This window comes from Nannospalax galili, unplaced genomic scaffold (assembly GCF_000622305.1).
Source record: "Nannospalax galili isolate Female #2095 unplaced genomic scaffold, S.galili_v1.0 scaffold1941, whole genome shotgun sequence".
NCBI classification, from domain to species: domain Eukaryota; kingdom Metazoa; phylum Chordata; class Mammalia; order Rodentia; family Spalacidae; genus Nannospalax; species Nannospalax galili.
In genome coordinates, this window is record NW_008344179.1 from 127,969 (window position 1) to 152,468 (window position 24,500).

General features: G+C 43.0%; 1 protein-coding gene across 1 annotated transcript in view; it reads left to right on the plus strand.

Annotated features, from left to right (window-relative positions):
- The window catches only part of Mertk (MER proto-oncogene, tyrosine kinase), a 123,363-nt gene that overhangs the window by 23,834 nt on the left and 75,029 nt on the right, over nt 1-24,500 (plus strand). The window contains exons 2-4 of the mRNA XM_008840352.2: nt 2,188-2,602; nt 12,330-12,430; nt 15,390-15,563. Of these exons, the coding sequence (XP_008838574.1) occupies nt 2,188-2,602; nt 12,330-12,430; nt 15,390-15,563 (690 nt within the window). The remainder of the gene's footprint in view (nt 1-2,187; nt 2,603-12,329; nt 12,431-15,389; nt 15,564-24,500) is intronic.

A 24,500-nucleotide genomic window follows, 5' to 3' on the forward strand; every position in this document is an offset into this window, starting at 1 on the left:
GAGAGATTCTAGGTCCCCTCCTGCCCTGGTTTCATTTTGTTACTGTGCTAAAACACTCCGACTAAAAGTAGTGTGGGGAGGAAAGGATTTATTTCATCTTACACTTTCAGGTTGTAGTCCATCATTGAGGGAAGTCAGGCAGGAACTGAAGGCAGGAACCATGGAAGATGCCACTTGCTAGCTAGCTGGCTCATGCTTAGCTAGCTTTCCCTTCCTTCCTTCCTTCCTTCCTTCCTTCCTTCCTTTCTTTCTTTCTTTCTTTCTTTGTCTTTTTGAGACAGGGTCTCCCTGTGGCCCCAGCTGTCTTAGAACTCACTGTGTAGACCGGGCTGACCTTGAACTCACAGAGATCCGCCTGCCTCTGGCCTCCTGAGTGCTGGGATTAAAGGCATGCGCCACCAGACCTGGCTTCTTTTTTTTTTTAATTTTTATTTATTATTTTTATTTTATGTGTCTGTGTGTATTGCCTGCATGTATGTGAGTGCACCCGTGTCGTGCAATGCCCACGGAGGTCAGAGGAGGCTGTTGGATCCCCTGGGACTGGAGTTACGGACAGTTGTTAGCTGCCATGTGGGTGCTGGGATTCGAACCTGGGTCTTCTGCAAGAACAACCAGTGTTCTTAACTGCTGAGCCATCTCTCCAATGCCTAGCTAGCTTTCTTTTACAACCCAGGACCAGCTCAGGGATGGTGCCACCCACAGTGGGCTGGGCTCTCCTGTATCAATGAATAATCAAGACATTCTCTCATAGACAGGCCCATAGGCCAATCTGATCTAGGCAGTTCCTCAATGGAGGCATTCCTCTTAGATGACTTTGAGCTGTATCAAGTTGACAATTAAAATTAACTGGGACACCTCTCTTTTACCCCTAGATTTTTTGCTTCTGTCTTTCATTAGACAGTTGAGTACTTGGCTGGATGCTTAATACTAAATACTGTTTGTTGTTTATCTAATGGTCAAGCTTAACTGGGTGTCCTGTTTTCTTATTCACCAACCCTGGTTTAACCCTAAGCAAAGACCATACTGTTCCCTGCTACTCACACTCAGGAGCCCAGCAGGGTGTGATATCTTGAGCAGGGCAGGCAGTATAGGCCCCTAGCAGGATGGGGCCCCCAAGTGTACCTTGATACACTAATGCACAGCGGAGGATGCTGGACTTATCTCTTGCCCGCCGTACCTACTTGCTGAATGAATAACAACAACCAGCATAGAATGTATGTTCCAAAAAAAACTATTCAAAGAAGCTACAAGTACAGCCAATGCAAGCCTCTATTTTTAGAAATATTTGTGGGCCAGATGAAATAAAAACATTACTTGGTTCATTCTAGCAGGCAGACATTTGTTGGAAGTTCCAAGTTTGGTAACATAAGCGAAATTTCCCTGTTGGACACAACTGTAAACCCATCTCTCTTGACCAATAATAGTCTCTTCAACACTATTTGCCAAATTCATGGTAGTCTGACTGAGTAGATGAACATTAAGAAAAGTGATCATAGGCCTCCTGTGCTGTTATTTTCCCACTAAGTTGGGTATACAAAATTTGGAATGAGTTACCATTTAGAAAAAAAAAAACTGATGGGAGGAATTTTATTTCTTTTTAAAGGTTTTTATTACATTTATATACTTTGTGTGTGTTGGGGGGGTGAAGGTCAGAAGACAACATGTAGCAGTCAGTTCTTAACTTTTGCTCTGTGGGTCCCCAGGATTGAACTCAGGTCATCAGGCTTGGCAGCAAGCAAGTTCTGTTATCCTCTGAGCCATCTCTATAACCCAGCAATTTTAAGTATTATTTAGAAAGAGACTGGTGGAATAAAAGAAGAAATTTGTAAATGAGAATATTTGTCAGATGTGTATATAAACAAGTTCTGCTTTTTTTTTTTTGAGGTACTGGAGATTGAATCCAGGACCTTGTGCATGCTAGGCAGCTACTCTACCTTTGAGCCACATCCCAGCCCTTGATTCTTTCAAGACAGGCTCTCACTGTGTAGCCCAGGATGGCCTTGAATTCTTGACTGTCCTGCCTCAGCCTCGTGGGTGCTTGGATGCCAGACGTGTGCTTTCATACTCAGTTTCCTTATTTTTTCCAAGGGCACTGTGGGTGCTCTGCTTCTCACCCATCATGGCCCAAGAAGTTGAAACCCTTCTCCATTGTTTTAAAGGCTAAAAATCCAATGTTCTGTTTTGCAGCTGTTGAAGAAGAAGAAAGCAAACCAGAGCAACCATTCCCAGGACCTTTTCCAGGAAGTCTATCAGCTGACCACAGGCCATTTTCCTCACCTCACTCCAGTGGGTACCAGCCTGCCTTGACGCACTCACTATCCCATACTGGAAGACCATATCCAGCACACACAGCCATTCCCCATGTGACCTCTGCCGCATCAAAGCACCTACCTCCTGTTGCATTTAATCACACAATTGGACACATAATACTTTCAGAACATAAAAATGTCAAATTTAATTGCTCAATCAATATTCCTAAAATGTATCAAGAAACTGCTGGTATTTCTTGGTGGAAAGATGGAAAGGAATTGCTTGGGGCACATCATTCAATTATACAGTTTTATCCCGATGATGAAGGGATATCAATAATTGCCTTGTTCAGGTAAGTGTCCTCCCTTACTTTCTTTTAAAATGTCACTATGCTAATGCCTCAAAGGCAACCCCCCCTTTTTAAAAAAATTTTATGTGTATGAGTCTATTGCCTGCATGTATGTGAGTGCACCCATGTCGTGCAATGCCGCAGATGTCAGAAGAGGGCTTCGGATTCCCCTGAAACTGTAATTAAGGATGGTTCATAGCTGCCGTGTGGGTGCTGGGAATCAAACCCAGGTCCTCTGCAAGAGCAGTCAGTGTTCTTAACTGTTGAGCCATCTCTCCAGCCCCGGCAAAACCTCTTAAGTAAAAAAACAGACTTGTGTTTTAAGTAACCTTGACCCCTTTAGAATATGGATGGCTAGCCGACTTCTTTTAAATGAGCTTGACCCTACTGTAACTGCTGGCTAACATAGACTATGGGGGCTTGAAGGGCTATTTCCACCTCAGCTATAGGTCAGTATCATACTCACGTAGATCTAAGAGCTCTCCCAAGAGTGGAAAATAGTGAAGGCTGTGTGTATATATTTTTTAGTGCTGGAGATGGAACTCAGGATCTTGTATGAGCACATATTCTACCACTGAGCTTTGCTCCAGCCCAGGATAAGTGGTTTTGTTTTGTTTTGGTTTGGTTTTTTGGAGAGAAGGTCTCATGTAGGCCAAGCTGATCTCAAACTTTCTATGTAGCTGAGGCCTGTCTTGAACTCCTGATCCGCCTGTCTCTGCTTCCCGAGTACTGGGCTTACAGGTGTGGGTGACCAAATCTGCTTTGAGAAAGTGTTTGTTTTGTTTGTTTTAAGGAGTTTGAGAATATCAAGGGCTGGGGAGATGGCTCAGCTGGCAAAGTGTTTGCCTTGCCAGCATGAGGACCTGAATTCTGTTCCCAGGAGGAGATAGTGCATTCTTATAACCCCAGTTCTGGGGAGGTGGAGACAGATGGATCTCATGCTCACCAATCAGCCTAGCCTACTTGGTGAATTCCAGGTGCATAAGGAATGATACCCTAAGTTGTCCTTTAGCCTACACACACACACACACACACACACACGCATGCACGTACAGAGGTGCACATGCATATATATGCATCCACAGGCAAACCTAAAGAAGCATAAAGGAGAAGGCATCCAAGCTATCTAGTGGTTATGGGAACTTTAAAGTAGTACAGATGTCTTAGTCCTTTGACTCCTATATCCCTTGCCCTCCAGCTTTCCCTAATACCTCTTTCCTGTTGCTGCCAGTTACTGCACCAGCACATCCCTCATTACAGTGGCATAAGGTGTGGGGAATGAGACAGGCTCTCAGCCACCCTATCAGTACTCCCTCTGTTTTACAAGGGTGAGATTGATGAGTTAGGGTTAACAGTTATCAGCCAAGGCAGGACATGTATCTGGAATATTCTATCCTCCCAAAGGTTAAGCCACTGTGCTTCAGAGGCTATAGACAGTGAGCTAGTCACCCTTTGGTATTGCCCTTTCTTCCTTTTACCCTGGAGGGGGCTTTGTCTGCTGTTTCTTGGTTTTTGTTTTATTTTTATCACCCTGTATGCATATTTATGAGGTACATCCTCATATGTACACACCATTCATTGATCAAATCAGGATAATTAGCAATTCCTTCTCTTGATTTCTTTATATTTAGAGCGTTTGAATGCCTTTCTCCTGGAACCTCATACAATGTGTAATAGATTACTGTGAACTGTAGCTACCCCACTGTACTGCAGAACACCCAAATATATTCCTTCTATCAAACTGTGTTTGATCCAATCTCTCTTCTTCCGCCATCCCCTCACTTCCCAGCCTCCAATAATCACAATTCTACATTCAGATTAACTTCTTTTTAAAATTTTTTTATTTTTTAAGAAGTTTTATTATTTTTATTTTATGTGTATGCACGTATTGCCTGCATGTATGTAAGTGCACCCATGTCGTGCAATGCCTGAGAAGGACAGAAGAGGTCGTTGGATCCCCTGGAACTGGAGTTAGGGACAGTCATTAGCTGCCATGTGGGTGCTGGGATTTGAACCCTGATCTTCCACAAGAACACTCAGTGTTCTTAACCGCTGAGCCATCTCTCCAGCCCCAGATTAACTTCTTTAACTTAGGTTAAAAAGGATTTTGTTTTTATGTTTTGCACCAGGTCTGTCTTGCACGCGCAGTTGGAAAATGGGCTTGGCTTATGGCTGTCTAAAGCTCAAAGTGTGGTCAGAACCACATGGAGTCCAGCGAGACCTTTTCTCTGTGATTCTTGCACTCTGGTGTTGAGCCCTCTCTGGTCTGTGATGTTTTTGCTTTCTCTAACCTGACACTTGGCACGGATCCATATGTGTTGTGCCTTTTGGTAAATCATTTTATGTTCCATTTTCAGAAAGCCACCCCACAGTTATCGCAGACCTGAGCACTCTGGTCAGAATTTAGTTTGTCAGTATTTCCACTGGATGTGCTCTGCTGTCAGACAAAGAACAAACTGGTGATTTCTCTTAGTTCATTTTATTCTGGCTGGGTATCTTGGGCTGCCCTTCTTAGCCAGTGGCTGCAAGGACATCTGACTGTTTTTTTTTTTCTGAATCAACTACAGAAACAGATGTTTTACATAGGCACAGCTTATGAAGAGAAAAATAAAATCATCATTTAATAAGCACCTAGTAAAACTGGTGATTTCTCTTAGTTCATTTTATTCTGGCTGGGTATCTTGGGCTGCCCTTCTTAGCCAGTGGCTGCAAGGACATCTGACTTTTTTTTTCTGAATCAACTACAGAAACAGATGTTTTACATAGGCACAGCTTATGAAGAGAAAAATAAAATCATCATCTAATAAGCACCTAGTAAGGACTTATTTAAAGGCTGAAAGAAACAGAAGGGTGACACACAGGTCTCCTCTGGTGTCACTTAAAGAGAGCATAGCCCTGCTATACTGGGCACAGCCATCTATAACCATGGGTTGGCTGGTACAGCTGCCATGCTTTTCTTCCATAGCGATGGGCTTGAGCGCATGATACCAGCTCTAGGTGGCTCTGAGGACCTGATTTAAGAAGGGGCATTGAGGCACACACCTTTAATTACAGTTCTCAGGAGGCAGAGGCAGGCAGAGAGTTCCAGGCCAGTGAGGACTGCATAGTGAGGCTCAGTCTCCAAAAAAAGTTTGGCATAAGGACCTGAGTTTGATCCCAAGAACACACATAAAAAAGTTGGGTGTGGGAGGCAGAGACAGGCAGGTCCCTGGGGCTTACTGGTCAGCCATCCTAGCCTACTTATTGAGACCCAGACCAGTGAAAGACCCTCTCAAAACATGAGGTAATGGGCCAGCAAGATGGCTCAGTAGGTAAAGGTGCTTGCCACCAAGCCTGACCACCCTGGAGTTTTATCTCCAGAATTCACATGGTGGAAGAGGAGAGAACAGACTTCTGAAAGTTGTCCTCTGACCTCTGCATGAGTGCCATAGCACACATGCCCACCCATTCCTTACAAAAAGGGTGTGTGCTAATAAAATTATATGAGGGAAAGAGAATACAAAATGTAGACACTACATTGTCAGGGAATTCTACAGAGTAACCCAGTGTTTTTGAGTTAGGTCATGGGACCATTTTTTTCTATAAGATGTTAATATGGTATACAGCAGTTCCCATAAGCATAGGCAGAATTTGCATGGATTTAAAGAATGATTAACTTTCCAGACCCAGAACCCCCACAGTTTGTACTTTAAATACAAAAGCAGTTGCCATTTGCTAGAGATGTGCTATGAGTGTAAGGGTGCCTTGGAGGCCAGAAGAGGACATTGGCTCCCCTGGAGGTTGAGTTACAGGTGGTTGTGAGCTGCTGACATGAGTGCTCAGAACAAAACTTGGGCTCTTTACAAGAGTAGCAAGTGCTCTTAATCACTGAGCCATCTCTCCAGACATTGCTTCCATGTTTTTTCCTCTATATTGTGTGACTCCTTGCCTCCTGCCTATTCTACACATCAATTTCTAAAGTTCCCATTCTACAAAAAAGGTCTGGTTGGGCATCTGGTCTTTGGTTCTAGTTGAAGGTATATCTTAAGAGGCTGCATCTTTAATGCACCAGAGCTTGGGTCTGTTCTATGTTAATGGAATTCACTCTTTGACTTTTGGGCTATTTCTCATGGGTGGTAGATCCAAGAGTCATCCTTCATTTATAGGCATAGAACACACTATCTGCTAGCAGGCTGGGGTCTTGTGTGGTAATTGATGGCTTTGTGGTTAATACTGAACACCTACACAACATCCTCCACTCATCTAATTGTGGTTGGTGAGGACTCAGGCTGCTTCCCTCCAGAGCACTTACCAGCCTCTTTTTTTGGACTTGAGTCACTGGACTGAGCTTCTTCCCAGCTCCCTAACCAGTAATGGGCCTCAGTTGCATCCAGTATCAGTTTGTAACTGTAACACATCTGTTTTCCCAGGCCACTGGATACTGTCGGCTAAGACCTTCCCTGCAGTCTCCAAAGAAGAGCATAATCTGTGGGAGATAATTAGCTCTCCAGTCTGATATAATGCATAAATAGATGGGCAGTTTAAATAGGCATGCCACTTTGTCAGGGAACGCATCCTAGAAAGACCTATAAGTTGGGAAGACGAGCTCTCAAATGCAAACCAAAACAGAGAAAGCCAGAATCTGGCAGATTAGGTTATTGGGGGGAACTTGTAAAAGGAAAGTGTTTATTGTTTTTTGTTTAGTCTAGGGATTCCCAGTGCTCTTTAATTCTGGCATAGGGTCCCATAGCTAAAGTTGAACTTTAGTGTCTCATTAACTTTTCTTTTCAGTGAAGATGTTAAATATGTGGTTTCAGTTCCCCCCAAGTACCCTGTGAATCCACCCTACAAACATTGGAAGAGCTATTTCAGAGGCCAGGCCCTCCACAGGCACTCTGCACTGAGCTTACCTACACTTGGCCTTCTTTGGCCCCATCCCTGATCTCACTTCTTTATCTCACCACTTCTGGTACCAAGTGGCTGGCATATGCTGGAATACACTTGCTATCTTAGCACGTGGGAGGCCGAGGCAGGAGGATCTCAAGCTGGAGGCTGGCCTGGGCCACATGGTAAGATCTGTGGAAAAGGAAAGAGAAACCAGTCACAGAAACAGCAAAAGAAAATGGAATCAAATGTGCAGAAATCTAGAAAGTAAGAACATAGTTTCTTTAGCCAAACTATCATGAGCAAAGTTCCTGTTAACCACAGATATGTGAGGGTCATCAACTCGCTGCACAGTCACAAAACTTTTAACTTCGAGTCTCTTGCAATTGGTGGTTTATGATTTCCTCTCAGGACCAGGTGAAAATAGGAAGCTTATCGATGGGTCTTTGTATTTATTTATTACATTTTATTTATTTATTTTTTGTTTTTGTATTTGGCAAACTATATGTAAAATAAGTCACCATTTTAATTCTTTTTGTGTGTATAGAATAATGGCATTAAGCACATCCACACTGCTGTGCAATCCTGTCTACCATCCACTCACAGAACTTTTTCTTCATGGAACTCAGTACCATGAAACATGGACTCCTCGTCCTCCCTCTTCCAGCCCCTGGGAACTGATATTCTACAGTCTTTATGAGTTTGATGACTAAGTTTATGTAGAATCATACAATACCTTTCCATCTTTGTATTTCTTTGAAGAAGACTTGAAAGCTTAACTAAAACTTATGAGACATTTTCCAGGGGGCCAGCCCAGCAGTGGCAGGATGAGGGATGGAGATGCTAGCCTGTGTGCTAGGAGGGTGTCCAGGGGCCAGCCCAGCAGCTGCTGCCTGGGGGGGATGGGTATCAGCAGTGCCAGCCCCACAGCCTGGGCCAGGTGATTCCTGTCTAGACACTGGCTCAGTCTGTATCATTTCATTCTCCATCCTTTGTCCAGATGTTTGTATTTCATTGATGAGATTTTTGTACCTTGGGTGGGAGGTAGTATGGAGATAGAATTTGGCTCTGGGACTGAGCTGTGCTAATGTTCAACAACAGAGCTATACTCCCAGCTCCTGACCTTTGTTTTGTTTTGTTTTTTGAAATAGGGTCTCACTATATGGCCCTGGCCAGCCTGAAACTCAATGTATAGACCAGACTGGCCTTGAACTCAAGAGAGTCACCTCCTTCTCCAGTGCTAAGCTCAAAGGCATGTGCTACCAGGCCCTACCCCTGACCATTTTTTAAAAGCTGTGTAGCTATGAACAATTGTAAATTAAATTGAAAAATGTATTATGTAAGCTAGCTCTCACAAACATATTAGGAAATTAAATTGACAAAATATGTGCAAGACCTGAAAAACAAACACACTAAGACAACTGAGAAAAATTAAAGACTAATAAATGTTACCTAGATAATATAGCAAATCACATATAATTACCTTACATATATTCATTAGCATGTATCAAATATAACTTTGGTCTTCTGGGTATACATTCAGATGACTTTTTTTTTTTTTGAGACAGGATCTCCCTGTAGTCCCAGCTAGCCTGTATATAGATCAGGCTGGCCTCTATCTCACAGAGATCTGCCTCCCAAGTACTGGAATTAAAGGTGTGCACCACTATACCTGTCCCAGATGGCTTTTCATATTACTTCATTAAATTTGCCACAGGAAATAGTGAACGGGCCAGGGGATGGCCTAGTGGGTAAAGGTGCTTGACCTGAGTTTGATACCCATGATCCAAATGGTAGAAGGAGAGAACTGATTCCCAAAAGTTGTCCTCTGACTTCCACCCATGTATTGTGGCATGAACACACACATACACACACACACACACACACACACACACACAAAACTGGAATAAAAATTTTAAAACAGTACATTGCAACTGTTTAAAAATTCCTTCTGGGGCTGGAGAGATGGCTCAGCAGTTAAGAGCACTGAATGCTCTTGCAGTCTGACCTCTGTAGCACAGGTGCACTCACATACATGCAGGCAATACACTCATACACATAGAATAAAAAATAATAAAATAAAATATTTTTAAAAATTCCTTCTTCTATCCCTGCCCTCAGTCCTTCCCTGTGGGAAGCCGAGGTTACCCACCCCTTAGGTATCTTTCCAGAGCTATTCAGTACACACATAATCCCATGCATGTTTTATGGGCACCCATCCCCATCATGGGGCGCTGACCTAATAAAGCATTATTCATAGCTGTGTTGAAACTTAGTACCCAGTATTCACCTTTTTTGGGGGGTATGGAACTTCTGTTTGCAGCCGAATAGTGTACTATGCTGTGGTTATATTTTACTTTTTGATTTCCCAGAATGTGCTTCTATGCTTGCTGGCTTGCTTAGTTTTCAAATTTTCAACCACTCTTTCTTCTTTCAACTATGAAAGAAAATACTGTATGTATCTCCTCCTACAATCATGAAACTGTCAGGACTGCTTCTTGTCTGGAAGATTCCTGTCCTAGCTCCTGCCTCAGTCTGAACAGGCTGCCCTCCAGGTCTGGCCCATCTGTGTCACCTTCCACCTTCACTGCCATTCTGGGGACCCCTAACCCCTCTGAATTCCTACTTCTGCTTCTAGAGCCCAGGTCACCTCTTTCCTGCCTTCTCCTCCTTCACTTAGATGTGGAGTCTTTCCTCTGTTAACTTCCTGAACCTCATATGCCTGAAAAGTCCTTTTCCCCATCCTGACTTTGAGGTGGTTTGGTTAGATACAGACTTGAAAAAGGAAATGAATTCCCTGTTGTAATTGACATATTTCCTCCGAGCTGTCAGAGTTGCTCTTGCCCAATGTGACAGGGCCTACATCTTTCCTCCTAGAAGCCTTTATGATCTTGGCTCTGGTTCAGAGATGTAGCATTTCCTGCTGAAGCCCTTTGCTGCATCTTTTCTCTCCTACTGTGCTGCTGCCCACTCAGGGGCCTGGTTAGAACAGGCCTGCATGGCAGTTCTAGGGCAAATTCTTGAATTCTCCGTTCCTATTTCCCTGTCTTTTTCTGGAATGCCCCTTAGTTGTTGAGTTGCCTAAGTTTGCTATTTTGAGTTCAGAGCCTTTCCCGTGGAACCTCCACAGAGACCCAGCCTCCTGATTCTGTGGAGAAGGGAGGCTGTGGAAGGGAGTCTACCAGGGACAGCCACTCCTCTACATCTTGCCTTCTCAGAGGGTGCTTTGATGCAGATGTCCAAGAAGCATTAGAATTGCTCATGGAAGAGCTTACCTTTAACAGATGGAGTTGGGTTTAGACAGGTGCTCTGTCCAGGAACATATTGCTAACCCTTTCCTCATGTGCATTTGGGTCGTGGTCCTTCTTCTGCATGCTTCCTTTCTCTTTCTAGGCTGGATTTTCCTAGGTGATGGCTTCAGGTACTCCAGGACATTTTGCACAGTCCAATTCCTATAGTCCAAGTATGTGGCTGAACCGGTACTTGGTCTTATTTCAGGATGATGCCTCCCTCTCTTCACAGTTTCCTTGTCTCTGTGAAGCCTTGAGTTTTAACTCTTTGCAAGTTGAGTGGATCTTTTCAACTTGCAAGAGTCAGGTTTCTTCCTCTACCATGTCAGTTCTGGGGTCCTCAGGCTTGGTGGCAAGCACCTTTATCCTCTGAGCCATATTGTTGCCCCCAAATGCAGCTTTTATGTGTGCTATATAATTTGCTCTTTGTAAACATGTTGCAAAGGTAGAAAGCAGATAGTAGAAGTCAAGGTTGCATTTTATTTTGCTTTGTTTGGTTTTGGTTTTGTGATAAAGTCTTACTGTGCAGCCACAATTCTCCTGTCTCAGCTTCCTGAGTGCTGGGATTATAGGCACGTATCACCACGCCCAGTTATATCAGATATTTTCCGAGTGTTTCAGCTGTAACACAAACAAAGTAAAGCTAAGGTGACTGATAACCAACCAGTGTGCTGGTGTGACCATCCCTAGAGAGAGAATGAATGAGTCAGGGACTTGTCCCTTGCCCCTCAATCCCTACCCCAGGCCTGGGATATGTAGCAGAGTCAATCACAGTGATGCTGTCAGTGATCAACTTTCTAAAGTGATGACTGAGGCCCCAGAAAGTTCTAAACCAAAAAAAAAGAAAAAGGTTATCAGGCCTCCATTTGCATGATAGTTGTAGTTCTAGGGAATTAGGGGAATACTAAGGGTGTGCAAAATAGAATTTGGTTCTTGTGTCAGAAGATCATTTGGGATACAGAACAATCGTCCAGGAACCCCAAAATCCATGGTGTCCCTTAGTCATTGTGACTACCAAAAACAACTCTGCAAATTTCCTCAATTACCTGAGGGAGCAGTATCAAGGCCATGGAAACCAGGACAGGTGACAGTTAGTATGTGTATTCGGATTCTTAAGAGAAATGGAACATATATGTACATATATAGGGGTGCATAGTTTTAGGAAATTTTCTACACTATAGTGGGGAGTAGCAAATCTGTAACCAGCAGGTCCTTGGTTGGAACCCATGGAAGAGTTTATACTGTAGTCTCAAATCTTAAGGCAGTTTGGATGCAGAAGTCCCTCTTCCTCAGGGGACCTGAGTCTTTTCTTGTCATACCTGCAATGGATTAGACAAGGCCCACTCGTGCTGGGAAGGATAATCTGCTTTATTCAAAAGTTGCCAAGTTAAATGTTACTGACATCTGAAAAATAACCCTGACAGCAATGTCTAGATAGCCAGGTACCATGGCTTGGCCATGTTGACACATAAAGTGAACCATCCTTGCATATGATGAAGTTGAAGGATTTTCTTTTCTTATGACAGGGACTCAAAAAGATAGCCACTATAAATCTCTTCCTGTGTTTCTCTTTTAAGCATAGCCAGTGTGCAGCGCTCAGACAATGGGTCATACATCTGTAAGATGAAAGTGAACAATGAAGAGATCGTATCTGACCCTATCTACGTGGAAGTTCAAGGTAAGTTCAAAACCAGAGTGTCTGCTTTGCCTGAGAACTGTTTTAGAGCCTGTATTAAATGTTTACTGTGTGATATTCAGGGTTTGGCCTGTCAGTTTATAACTGTATATATAAACCTTACAGATCCATCAGTGCTGAAACTTTATAAGACAGTCCTCTCTATTAGACCTTAGATAATGATGAAATTGATTCAGTTCTTTTAAAAACTTACATTTATGAGAGAGAGAGAGAGAGAGAGAGAGAGAGAGAGAGAGAGAGAGAGAGAATATGTTATAATATATGTGCCAGTGCCCTCAGAGACCAGAAGAGGTCATTGGAGCTGGAGTTATAGGCAGTTGTACGCCGCCACCTGATATAGGTACTGGAAACCAAACTCTGGTCCTCTGGAAGAGTAGAAAGTGCTCTTAACTGCTGAGCCATCTCTCCAACTCCTTGATTCAGTTCGTAATGGTTGAGCTGTATGTATACAAGCACTAAAGATGAGATTAAAAGACTCCTCAGGGATCTGGGGAGATGGCTTAGTGGAGAAAGTGTTTACAGAGGACTTAAGTTTGGATCTCCAGCACCCACAAAAAGGCTAAGGAGGAAGACATCCAAAACGAACACACCTGGAGAGAGAGAGAGAGAGAGAGAGAGAGAATGAATTCCTTATCCGTTTTAAAAAATTTACAACCTAAAAAAATTCATCTTCTTTTGTCTTGCATACACAATGGTAGCACACAGGGGAAGGAATGCTTTTCCTAGACTGGATCAACAGCTCGGCCTGGGACTGCTGTGGGTGCTTAAGTTCCCACAGGTTTCTCCAGGTGTTTACTTGAGAGAAAATTCTTTGACATATTTCACAGTATTACATGGGGTTGGTGGGTTGAGGGACTGAGGTGTCACTAGGATCAGTCAGTCTGTGCCACTGAGGAGCCTCAATGCTAGTGGGAAAAGTGAGCTGATGCAAGACAGTCAGGCCAGGTGAGGCCAGGTTCAGGGTTCTGTGTCCTTGAGTCTGGGGTTTTGTGTGCTTAGCTCCACAGTGGCATCCTGTCAAGAAATTTGGGACACAGGCTTCCAAGTAAGTACTTACTGGCTTTATTCTGAGAAATTCTCAAGCTCCTTTACAGACCTGATTTTGAAACTGCAGTAAATCTTGGGATTATAACTGTGGCTCTGTGCCTATTCTGTTTTTAAGAGAACTTTATAAAATGATAAGCCTTACCCAAATATATGGAGGGTTATGGTATGTGTGTGTGTGTGTGTGTGTGTGTGTGTGTGTCTGTCTGTCTGTCTGTCTGTCTGTCTATGCATTGTTTATCATGGAACCCAGGGCCTTGAGCATGCGAAGCACCTGCCTACCACAGGGCCTTATTGTTGCCCCAGGTGTTGCCCTTCACCCCTGATGGCCTGCCTTCCAAGGTGCCCCAGCAGCATGGCCATCTCATTACCAATATTTTCATTTTCCTCTGCCCCTCCTCATCACATTTCCATTAAAAGGCTCTTTTTTTTTTTTTTTTTTTTCTGGTGCTCGTTCTTTTGTGAACCTGAACTCATATCCAGTAATGTTGCAGGAGGCTTGGGAGAAGGAGGGGAAAAAGGAAAGGGGAGTTAGTGAGTAGGAGAGTACTCACTGGAAGAGACAGAGAGATGAGTTCTTGTGGACTTATGTTTTGGGCCCATCCCAAGCTAGATAGCTGGTGCCTAACTGCTGTGAGCATCAGCCAGCAAGACAGCATCTCTGACACTTGGAATTAATCTGGTAAAATTATAAATATATTGGGGCTAGCGAGATGGCTTGGTGGTTAAGAACACTGAATGTTCTTGCAGAAGACCCGGGTTCAAATCTCAGCACCCACATGGCAGGTAACAACTGTCTGTAACTCCAGTTCTAGGGGATCCGACAGCCTCTTCTGTCCTCCACGGGCATTGCATGACATGGGTGCACATACCTACATGCAGGCAATACACTCATACACATAAAAATATAAAAATGATAAAAAAATATGCAGGCAAAAACACGTATACACATAAAACAAATAAATTAAAAATAAATAAATAAATAAATATTTAGAGGATATTTTACTTGTCAGGATCCCAAAAATGTGCCCAAAGTGAGACAATTGTTGAAGATGTGAAAACTTCGGAATAGGAAAAAATAATCCTATTTCAAATGCAACCAGATTTATGAGATATAAATTCCCAAAACCCACAGTTTAAATACTTGAGGTCAGTCAGCTTGACTTGTTAAAATTTGGGCACATGTTCCAAACAATCACTGGTTTTCTCTGAGAAATTCCTAAGCTCCCTAGCAGACCTGATTTTGGAATTTCAGTACACCTTAGGATTATAACTGTGGAACTGTGTCTATTCTGTTTTCAAGAGAATGTATTTTGTAAGTTGTTCAGTCACACAAATATATTGAATTAGGTTTGTGTATGTGTGCACACATGCTTGCTCACATTGCTAAGAACATTGAACCCAGGACTTTATGCATAGTGAGCACATGCCCCACCACTGAGCAACACCCCTTGCCCCAGGTGTACAGCTTTTAAAATCCATTGTCACTGATCTGAAAGTCACATATACCCTTGGTTGTCTTCAGGCAGACCTATTGCATAGCTTTGATTTTTTTTTTTTTTTTAACTCTGTTTCTTTTGATGAGAACCGTGAAAAACCTGCCAACAAGTACGAGGCAACACCTGATCTAAGAACTGTCAGTTGACTCCCTTCTGGCCAAACAGCTCTGAATCACCATTTACAATCTCTTTGGGAACATATCCTAGAAAGCTGACTGGGGAGGGACTGGTAGTCATGGGCATCTGCAGTCTCTCGTACCCTTCTGGGAAGAGGTGGTGATTGGCCATTGGGAGCCACAGTGGTGCATGTAAGTTGCCACATGCTGTCCGCATCCCCTGAGGACTCTGCTTCTGGTTAAGAGTCTGAGGCATGCTGTGCTCCAACTCTTTCTCTGCAGGACTTCCTCACTTCACCCAGCAACCTGAGAGCATAAATGTCACCAGAAACACAGCCTTCAACCTCACCTGCCAGGCCGTGGGCCCTCCTGAGCCCGTCAACATCTTCTGGATTCAAAATAGCAGCCGTGTTAATGAAAAGCCTGAAAGGTCCCCCTCTGTCCTAACCGTTCCTGGTAAGTCTGAGCTCTGTGCTTGTTTATTTATTCATTCATTTCTTTTTGTAACAGCAGGAGTCAAAACATTGGTGGTGATTGCTGCACCCCATCAGTGGTCAGTTAGAAGGGTAAGAATGCAGCTGTGGCAGCAATAGTGGAAGAGGTAATGGAAGGGACAGTGGGAAACACGTATGAGAATCCCCCTGCCATGGTTTGGAGGTGGGTAAGTGTGAAGGGCTGAGTTGCCCACAGGGACAGAATCCCTGAGCCCAGGTGTCTGGAGCCCTGCACACATCTCTGTGACAGCGTGGCTTTGCCTGCTGGCAGGTCTTACACTTAAGGAAACGCTAAGGTGAAGACCTCGGTGAAGGATGGATGCCAAGAAAGTGGATTGGTCATGGGGCACTGTGGCAGGAAGTTTGTGAGTCACTGCAGGATTGTTGGTGAATTGACATTCCATGGTCATCTTGATCTCCATCCAAACCAGAGTGCCTTGGCTTTGTTCCCACACTTGGGCAGGCTCCTGTCAGCAATGTGGCGGAAGCCGGTGCGCTCCTCTACCCCTCCGATGGCTCCTTTGAGCAACATCTGACAACGTGGCCACGGCCACACTCTGTCTTCCTTTCTTCATGCATTCAATAAATGGTCAGGGGCCTACTGTGTGCCCGAGGCGGTTCTAGGCTTGGTATCACAGGGGTGGAATTTTCAAAGCACGTGGTCCTGGCTTTCTTCCCTCCTCCTTTGTTGCAGAGCCAGTTCTGAATGTTGGGTGCCCAGCTCAGTCCTGGCCCTGCTTCTTTCTTCTCTGAGACACGCCCTTCTGGCTGCGTTCCTTGACTGGCTTCAATTGCATCTGTGGACTGATGGCCTGGAACTTTACATCCTGGGCCCCGCCCTTTCCCTGGAGCATCTAGTGTCTCTGCCCAGCCGCCACCTCCTTGACTTTTCCACTTGCTAAGTACCTAGATTTCTTAAAATGCAACTTTTGATTTCCCCATGAGACTTCTGCCCTAGAATTCCCCTTCTTAGAAAACAGTGTCATTGTGTGGGCATCCTTCCCTTTCCTCATTTTTCATGTTGAAAGCATCAGCAGTTCTGTGAGTTCTGCTTCTCAGTACAGCAAAGTTCACCTTCTCTCCATCTCTGCTGTAAAGAGGTCACACTACATCACGGTCAGGTCTCACCAACCCCACTGCAGTGCCTTCCTAACTGACCTCTACTCCCAGCCTTGTCCCCTATTTCTCCACCCTTCTCAGCAGCAGATCAAGAAACTTCATCAGTGGCTTGCCTTTTAGACTATGACCCAGAGTCCTTGCTGGCCTTGCCCATCGGCCCTGCATGTTCTGGTGCCTACCTAGTTCTCTACCCCAACCCATTACTCTCTCTGTGCTCATTAAGTGCCATCTACACTGAGTCCCTTCCATTTCTCCAGACACATCATATTCCTTCCTGCCCAGGACCTTTGCCTCTTCTGCCCTACAGTGCTTTCCCAGCTGCCCTTCGTCCTATGACACAGCTCATGTATCCCTTCTTGAGAGAGGCCCTCCCTGGTCATTCCTAAGTATTTTTGCTTCTCTCCACCCTTTACTGACTTCCAGTAATATCTTGTGCATACTCTTCATTGCACTTATCAGATCTTATCACCGTGCGGGAGAAATAACACTGGTTTTCTACCTTCATGGGAATTTCCTTTAAGTTTCACTAAGGAATTGATAACTGAAGAACATCTGTGTTCAAAATCCTTATCATTCAGTATCTACCTCCCAAGTGCTTAGAAAATGGGCATGGACCACCACATCTGGCAGGACTAAGACTAATTTTAAAAAGCCAGATGTGGTGGTACACATTTGAAATTCTCTGTCTCAAAAAGAATTTTTTAATATATTTTATTTATTATTTTTATTTTATGTGTATGAGTGTTATGCCTGCTTGTAAATAAGTACACCTGTGTCGTGCAGTGCCCACAGAGGACAGAAGAGGCTGTCGGATCCCCTGGAACTGGACTTATGGACAGTTGTTAGCTGCCATGTGGGTGCTGGGATTTGAACCCAGGTCTTCTTCTGCAAGAATAGCCAGTGTTCTTAACTGCTAAGCTGTCTCTCCAGCCCTCAAAAATAAAATTTTAAAAAGACATTCTGGAGGTAAAATTGACATATTAAATGCATAAACCATAGTTTACAACTTAGTGAGGTTTGATAAGTGTAGACACCCATGTCTCTTCAATAAAAAATGAAACATATTACCCTAGGAATAATGACTCCCCTTGCAGGCTGTACTGTTATGATGTGTATCAGCATCGTGTTCTATATTATGTGGGTTAGGAGGCCATTGTTTTTTATTGCTGACAGTTCTCTGTGGTATGAAGGTACTAACTTTGCTTATCTGTTTGTTCAGTGAATGTTTGGGACACTTATGGTTATTGATACTGAGTTGAGTAACTATGAAGATCTCTGTATAAGTCTTTCTGGTGATGTTTGTTTTTATTTGTCCTAAATTAATAACCCACCAAAAAAATTAGGGTGTGTGGTGTATATGTGTGTGAGTGCGGGAGTTTGTATAGAGAGCAGAGGACAACTTTGGGGGTCAGTCCTCACCTTCCACATTTTTTGAGACATGGTCTCTTGTTGTTTTTCCACTTTGTATGCCAGGCTAGCTGATCTGCAGGCTTTCTGGGATTCTCCTGCCTCTGTCTTCCCCATTCCTGGGATTACAGACACCTGTGCTGCACATCTCTGGGTTCTAGAGATTCAAACTCAGGTCCTCAGGTTTACATAGCCATCTCTTTTACCCCCTGATCCATCTTCCAGCCCCTCCATTATATAATGGGTGTGTCAGTTTACAGTCCTATCAACAGTAACCACCAATCAAAACATCCAATTGATTCTTATATACTGATAACTAAAATATTTTATTTCATTTCTCCATTATTTACCATTAACGCAGGAAAAAGTAAATTGTATAAGATGGGAACAAAATCTGTCCACAGCTGTTCATCTAAATCTTTGGTGTATGCTTTCTCTGAAATTAAAAGTATGCTTTTGTGGTGAGATTTGCAAATTCTTTTAATACCCAAGGCTGTACTTGTCTTGGCATGGAGCTCTGATTCGTTTCTGTTGCCAGTTGTAACTGCCGCCTGCTTTGTAGTTCTCATTTTTCATGACATACAGTTGACAGTCCTTAATTTGAAGATTGTTTTTCCTTTAGTGGAGAAGAAAGAAGTAAAATAGAATTGACAGGTTAGTAGCCTAGTAGAATACTTTAAAATATAGCCTTGAGGGGCTGGAGAGATGGCTCAGTAGTTAAGAGCACTGGCTACTCTTGCAGAGGATCTGGATTCAATTCCCAGCACCCACATGGCAGCTAACATCCGTCTGTAACTCCAGTTCCAGGAGATCCAACATCCTCTGAGGGTATTGCACGACCTGAGTGCACTTGCATACATGCAGGTGATATACTCATACACATAAAACAAAGGTAATAAAGAAAATACTGTAAAGAAAACTGACTCTCCTCCCAGCAGCTATCAATTGCCAGTAGTTCCACAACCAGTGCTGGGGCTTCTTGCCCCTCCCCCCATCCAAGAGCATTTGAGGAACACTAATTAGTCTGGATAGGCCTTAAAAAAAATAATAAAGGACATGAAGTTATGGGGGTATAGCATGGTGTGGGCAGAGATGGGGGAAGGGGTCTGAATATGATAAGATGTACTGTATGAAATTCTCAAAGTATCAATTATATATATATATATATATATATGTGCATTTTTGAGACAAGGTCTCCCTGTTGCTCTAGCTGGCCTAGAACTTGCTATGTGGAACAGGCTAGCCTTGAACTCACAGAGATCCGCCTGCCTCTGCCTCCCAGGTGCTGGTATCAAAGGCATGCACCACCTTGCCTGGCCAATAAAAATATTTTTAAAGATGTTGCAAACCACAATGATGCTTCAAAGCAAAATGTGAGACTCCCCGTGGTCTCCATACCTCATTCTAAACCAGACTTTTGTTCACTTCCTTCCGTATACATATACACATGCACATGAATGGCCAAAGCTTGTAGGCCTCTTCACATGGGTGCCCGTGGGCTTACCTCATTGTGACACTTGCACAGTGCCTTATGAGTGGATGAACTATAATTTATTTAGCCATTTACTGCTCATAATAAACACTTATTTTTTTGCATTTATTTTTCTGTTTCAGTGAATACTTGTGTAATGTGTTTATAGTCTTGATGTTTGTTGTTCTTGTTCAAATTTTTGTTTTTTGACATTTATTTATTTGGGAGATGTGCCACTGAGCAAATGGGGTTAGAGGACAACTTATGGGAGCTCTTTCCTTCCACCATGAAGATTTCTGAGGACTGAACTCAGGTCATCAGGCTTAGCAGCAAATGCCTTTACCTGGTTGAGCCATCTTGCTGGCCCCCAAAATCCTGTTTTGAAGTATGTATATGCATTATAGAATGGTCAAACAACTAATTAACATATGTACTTCCTCAAAATATTTGGTTTTTAAATTTTTTAATTATTATTTTGTGTGTGTGTATGATGTGTGTCAGAGGGCACACACATACTAGTGCGCACATGTGGAGGTCAAAGGACAACTTTGTGGAGTAATGTGCCTCCTTCCATTCTTATGTGGGTGATGGGGATTGAACTCAGGTTGTCAGGCTTACTTGGGAAGTGCCTTTGGCCACTGAGCCATCTTACTAGCCCCGTACGTACTGGGTTTTGTGGGGGTTTTTTTGGTTTTGTTTTTTTTGTTGTTTTTTTTTTGTGTGTGTGTGGTCGGTCATCTGTTTAGGAGAGATTTCTCGAAAGGGAAGTTGAAGAAAAAAATGGACCTATTTTGAATTTTGATGATTCTCTTTCCAATAAGACGTTGCTAATTTCTAGTCTTCTTAGGAAAGCATGATACCTGCCCCAATCCATGTAAATACAGCATTTTATTATCTTTTAAACCAATCTTTGATTCTCTCTGTGTGTATGTGTGTATGCATGTTTCTGTGTGTGTGTGTGTGTGTGTGTGTGTGTGTGCATGCACGCGCACGTGCGTGCGTACATGTAGAGGCCAGAGGTCAATATCAGGTGTTGTCTTCCTCAGTCACTCTCCACCTTATTTTTTGAGATAGGGTCTCTCACTGACCCTGAAGATCACAGACTCACTGAAGCTTGCAGGTTTGGTGAGGCTGGCTGGCCAGCAAGTCCAGGTTCCTCCTGTTTCTGCTTCCCCAGCACTGGGATTCTAATCGTACACCACTGTGTCTGGCTTACTTTTTTTCACATGAGTGCTGTGGATCGAATTGGGTCCTCATGTTTGTGCTACAAGCACTTTACCTGCTGATCCATTTCCTATGCCTTTTCTCAATAGCAGATACTCTTGACTTGCCAGAATACAGCAGTTCTCTCTCATCTGAGGTTTTATGGTCCACAGTTTCTGTTAACTGAGGCCCAGAAATTCTAAATGGGAAAAAGTTTCAGAGATACCACATTTGCATAATTTTTATTACAGTATGTTGTTGGAGTTATTCTATTTTATTATTAGTTATTATTATTGATCTTTTATTGCACTTAGTTTATAAATTAAGCTTTGTCATAGGTATATATTCCTAGGAAAATCAAGTATATATGGTGTTCAATACTGAACTTTCAGGCATCCATAGGAGATTTGAGAATGTATTTTTCAAAGATAAAGAGGGATTACTGGATCTGATTTACCCCTCCAACTTTATTTGGACCAGGGAGCCTCATGAGGGCAGCAACTCAAACTTCTTTTGGTCACATCTCCAGGTCTAGAATAGCTGATAGGGGAGTGTTCACTGCAGTGTTTGTGAGAAAGTGCTTCCTAAAGTGTAGGTACCTGGTGACTTGACCTTCCATCACATCAGGGTCCAGAAAGCAAACAATGAAAACTATCACTAACATTTTATAGATACCGTAGTGTTGGCTTCCCAGGTTTTCTAGAATTTCCAGACTGAAGACAACTGTTCCTGTAAGTGAAGATCTGCTGTTGAGTTGGCATTCTACACCTACTTTCTAAATGACTTAGCCAATACGCTCCATTCCATTGCTCAAGCAATTTCCAGTTGTGAAAGGTTTGGAAAGCATGTTGCTGACTTCAGTTTTCTTTTTCTTTTTTTTTTTTTCTGACTTCGGTTTTCTAGCAACAGTATTTTTGCATGAAATCTCTTTGTTTCTTATTTCTATTGGTAGTCACTTCTGAGAAGTTAATAGAGCAAAAAAAAAAAAAAAAACCATTTTTTTAAATGTGTGTTGTGCAATATTGAGAAAGGAAATTAAAACAACAACAACAAAAATACAGGAGAGAAATTGGATGAAATCTTTTTTTTTTTTATTTTTATTGGGAGGCACTTCTGAGAAATTAAAAAAACAAAAAAAAAAAAAAAACCACTTTTTTAAATGTGTGTTGTGCAAGCCCAAAAGGCCTGAAGGAGAAGAGGGACAGGCTGCTGACCTGACCATAGAGCTTGTCCAGGGCCATGGGAGGTAAGACTGTCCCCAGGCATCTGAATTTTGTAACATTGTGCAAGAACTACAGAAAAACTTAGATAAACCTATTTTAATCCTGTAGAAGCTGTAGGTTGAAGCCAGAGCCCCTCTCCTAGCTCATGTTGGAGAAATCTGTGTGGCACTTTACTGTCTTGAGCTGCCTATAAGGAACAAAACAAGGGCTCACAGGGGACTCCATTCTATCTTAGAAGTTAACTTTGAGAACTGGAGAAGTAGGTAAGTTAAAGTTAAAGGTCAGGTAAAGTGCTTGCCTGCCATGTGTAAAGCCCAGCGCTCAGTCACTAGCAAATGTGGTGGCATGCTTGTGATCCCAGCACTTGGGAGGTAGAAGCAGGAAGCTCGTAAGTTCAAGATCATCTCTGGCTACATAGTGAATTGGAGGTAACATGGGCTATTATGAGATCCTGTCTCAAAAAAAATTTCACCTGGAAGCAAACGTTTCCCACTCCCTTTTACTAAGAGAATGTCTATCAAATGAGGAAATGATTTAAATAGCCCTGTTGGCTTGGACTGCTTTGAGTAAGCAGATTTATGAATAGGAAGGTCAGGTGTTTCCCCATACTTTTTTCAGACAGTGTCTCACTCTGTAGCCCAGGCTGGCCTCATTTTTTAATCTCCTGCCTTAGCCTCTAGAGACCTGGGGTTACAGGACTATGTCACATACCTGGGCTTTTTCCCCTCTTGATACAATCCCTCCCCAAGCCCAGGCCATGATGTAAAAGGTGTCTTTCAGACACAGGAGAAAAAGCACTGCCTAAAGGCCTTTATTTTGAGTGAACAAAGACAGCCTCAAAAGTTGCATACTGTCTGATTCCACTGAAATCACATTCTCAAAGTGGCAAAATTACAGGACTGGAGACTAGACCAGTTCTTCCAAGGTCTTCTGTTAGGATAGGATGTTCCTATAAGGGGTAGCACAAGGGAGTCTTTTTTCAGTGTTGGAACAGTTTTGTAGCCACAAATCTATACCTGTGAATGAAATTTCATAGAACTATGCATTACTTCCCCTCCCCCCAAAGGAAGAAAAACCTGCTATAATCTGAGCAAGGATGAATTTTAGTGACTAGCTCTTTACCATTCACCTTCCTGGTTTGGGTCCTGGTATTATGACTATGTAAGATCTTCATCACTGGAGAAACACGGGGAGAGGCGCACACACAGGAACTTGGTGCTATTTTTGCAGTTCGTTGTGAATCTAAAATTACTTCAAACAAAATTTTTTTCCCTTTTAAAGAAGCATTTTTGTGGGGCTCAGTGGTAAAGAGTTTGCCTAGCACTCACAAGATTGGGTTTCTTTCCCAACACTGTCAAACAAACAAACAAAACAAAATCCACAGCACAGGGCTGGAGATTGTAGCTCTGTAGGTAGAATGTTTGTCTGGCATGAACAGAGCCCTGGGTTGGATCCCCACCACTGCATAAACCAGATAATGTTGATGCATACCTATAGTCTCAACACCTGGGAAATAGAGACAGGAGGAGCAGAAGTTCAAGGTTATCCTCAACTACATAATGAGTTTAAGGCCAGCCTGGGCTACGTAAGAAAAGGAAAAAAAAAATCCTTAACACCAAAATTAATTAATATATAAAAGAAGTCTTTTGTCATGGACAAATGCAAATCTTCAAATAAAGGGAAGAACCACAAGGAACTTTTCTGTCTGCTGTTTAGGAATGGAATGCATCATAGGTAACCACAGAAGGCTTTGCCGTTCAGACATGACATCTTGCTCTTCTATGTTCCTGGGAAACCTACTGAACTTCTTTATGTAAAATAGCATTAATAACAGTGTCTACTTAAAAAAAAACCTTCATGAGGAGCCAGCGAAACCATCGGTGCAGAGCTGTTGATCAGGGAAGGCCTGTAGGAATGATGAAGATGCCACCTGTTATAGACGTCTGTTTTGTTTTTGTTTTTGTTGTCTTTTTGAGACAGGGTCTCCATGTAGCCCCAGCTGTCCTGGAACTCACTATGTAGACCAGGCTGGCCTCAAACTCACAAAGATCTGCCTGCCTCTGCCTCCCAAGTGCTGGGATTAAAGGCGTGTGCCACCACGCCCGGCTGTTATTTTTATATGTAGGAGTTGCTGACTCATTGTCCATTTTAAGCTTCCTTTTTGTTAACAGTGGTAGATTTGTACTGACCTTTGTAGGCTAATTTATCTTGTTTTGAGGCAGTGTCTCCATGCAGCCCAGGCTGTCTTCGAATTAATGATCCTCCAAACCTCCACTTCCCAAGTGCTGGATTTCAGACATGCACTACCATCTCCTTTATTAATTAAAAACAAAATTACATTTATTTATTTATTTATTTGGATGTGTGCGTGGGAAGGGCACACACCAGAATGCACTTGTCAAGGACTACTTGTGGGAGTCTTCTCTCTCTTTCCACCATGTGGGTCCCAGAAATTGAACTCAGGTCATCAGGGTTG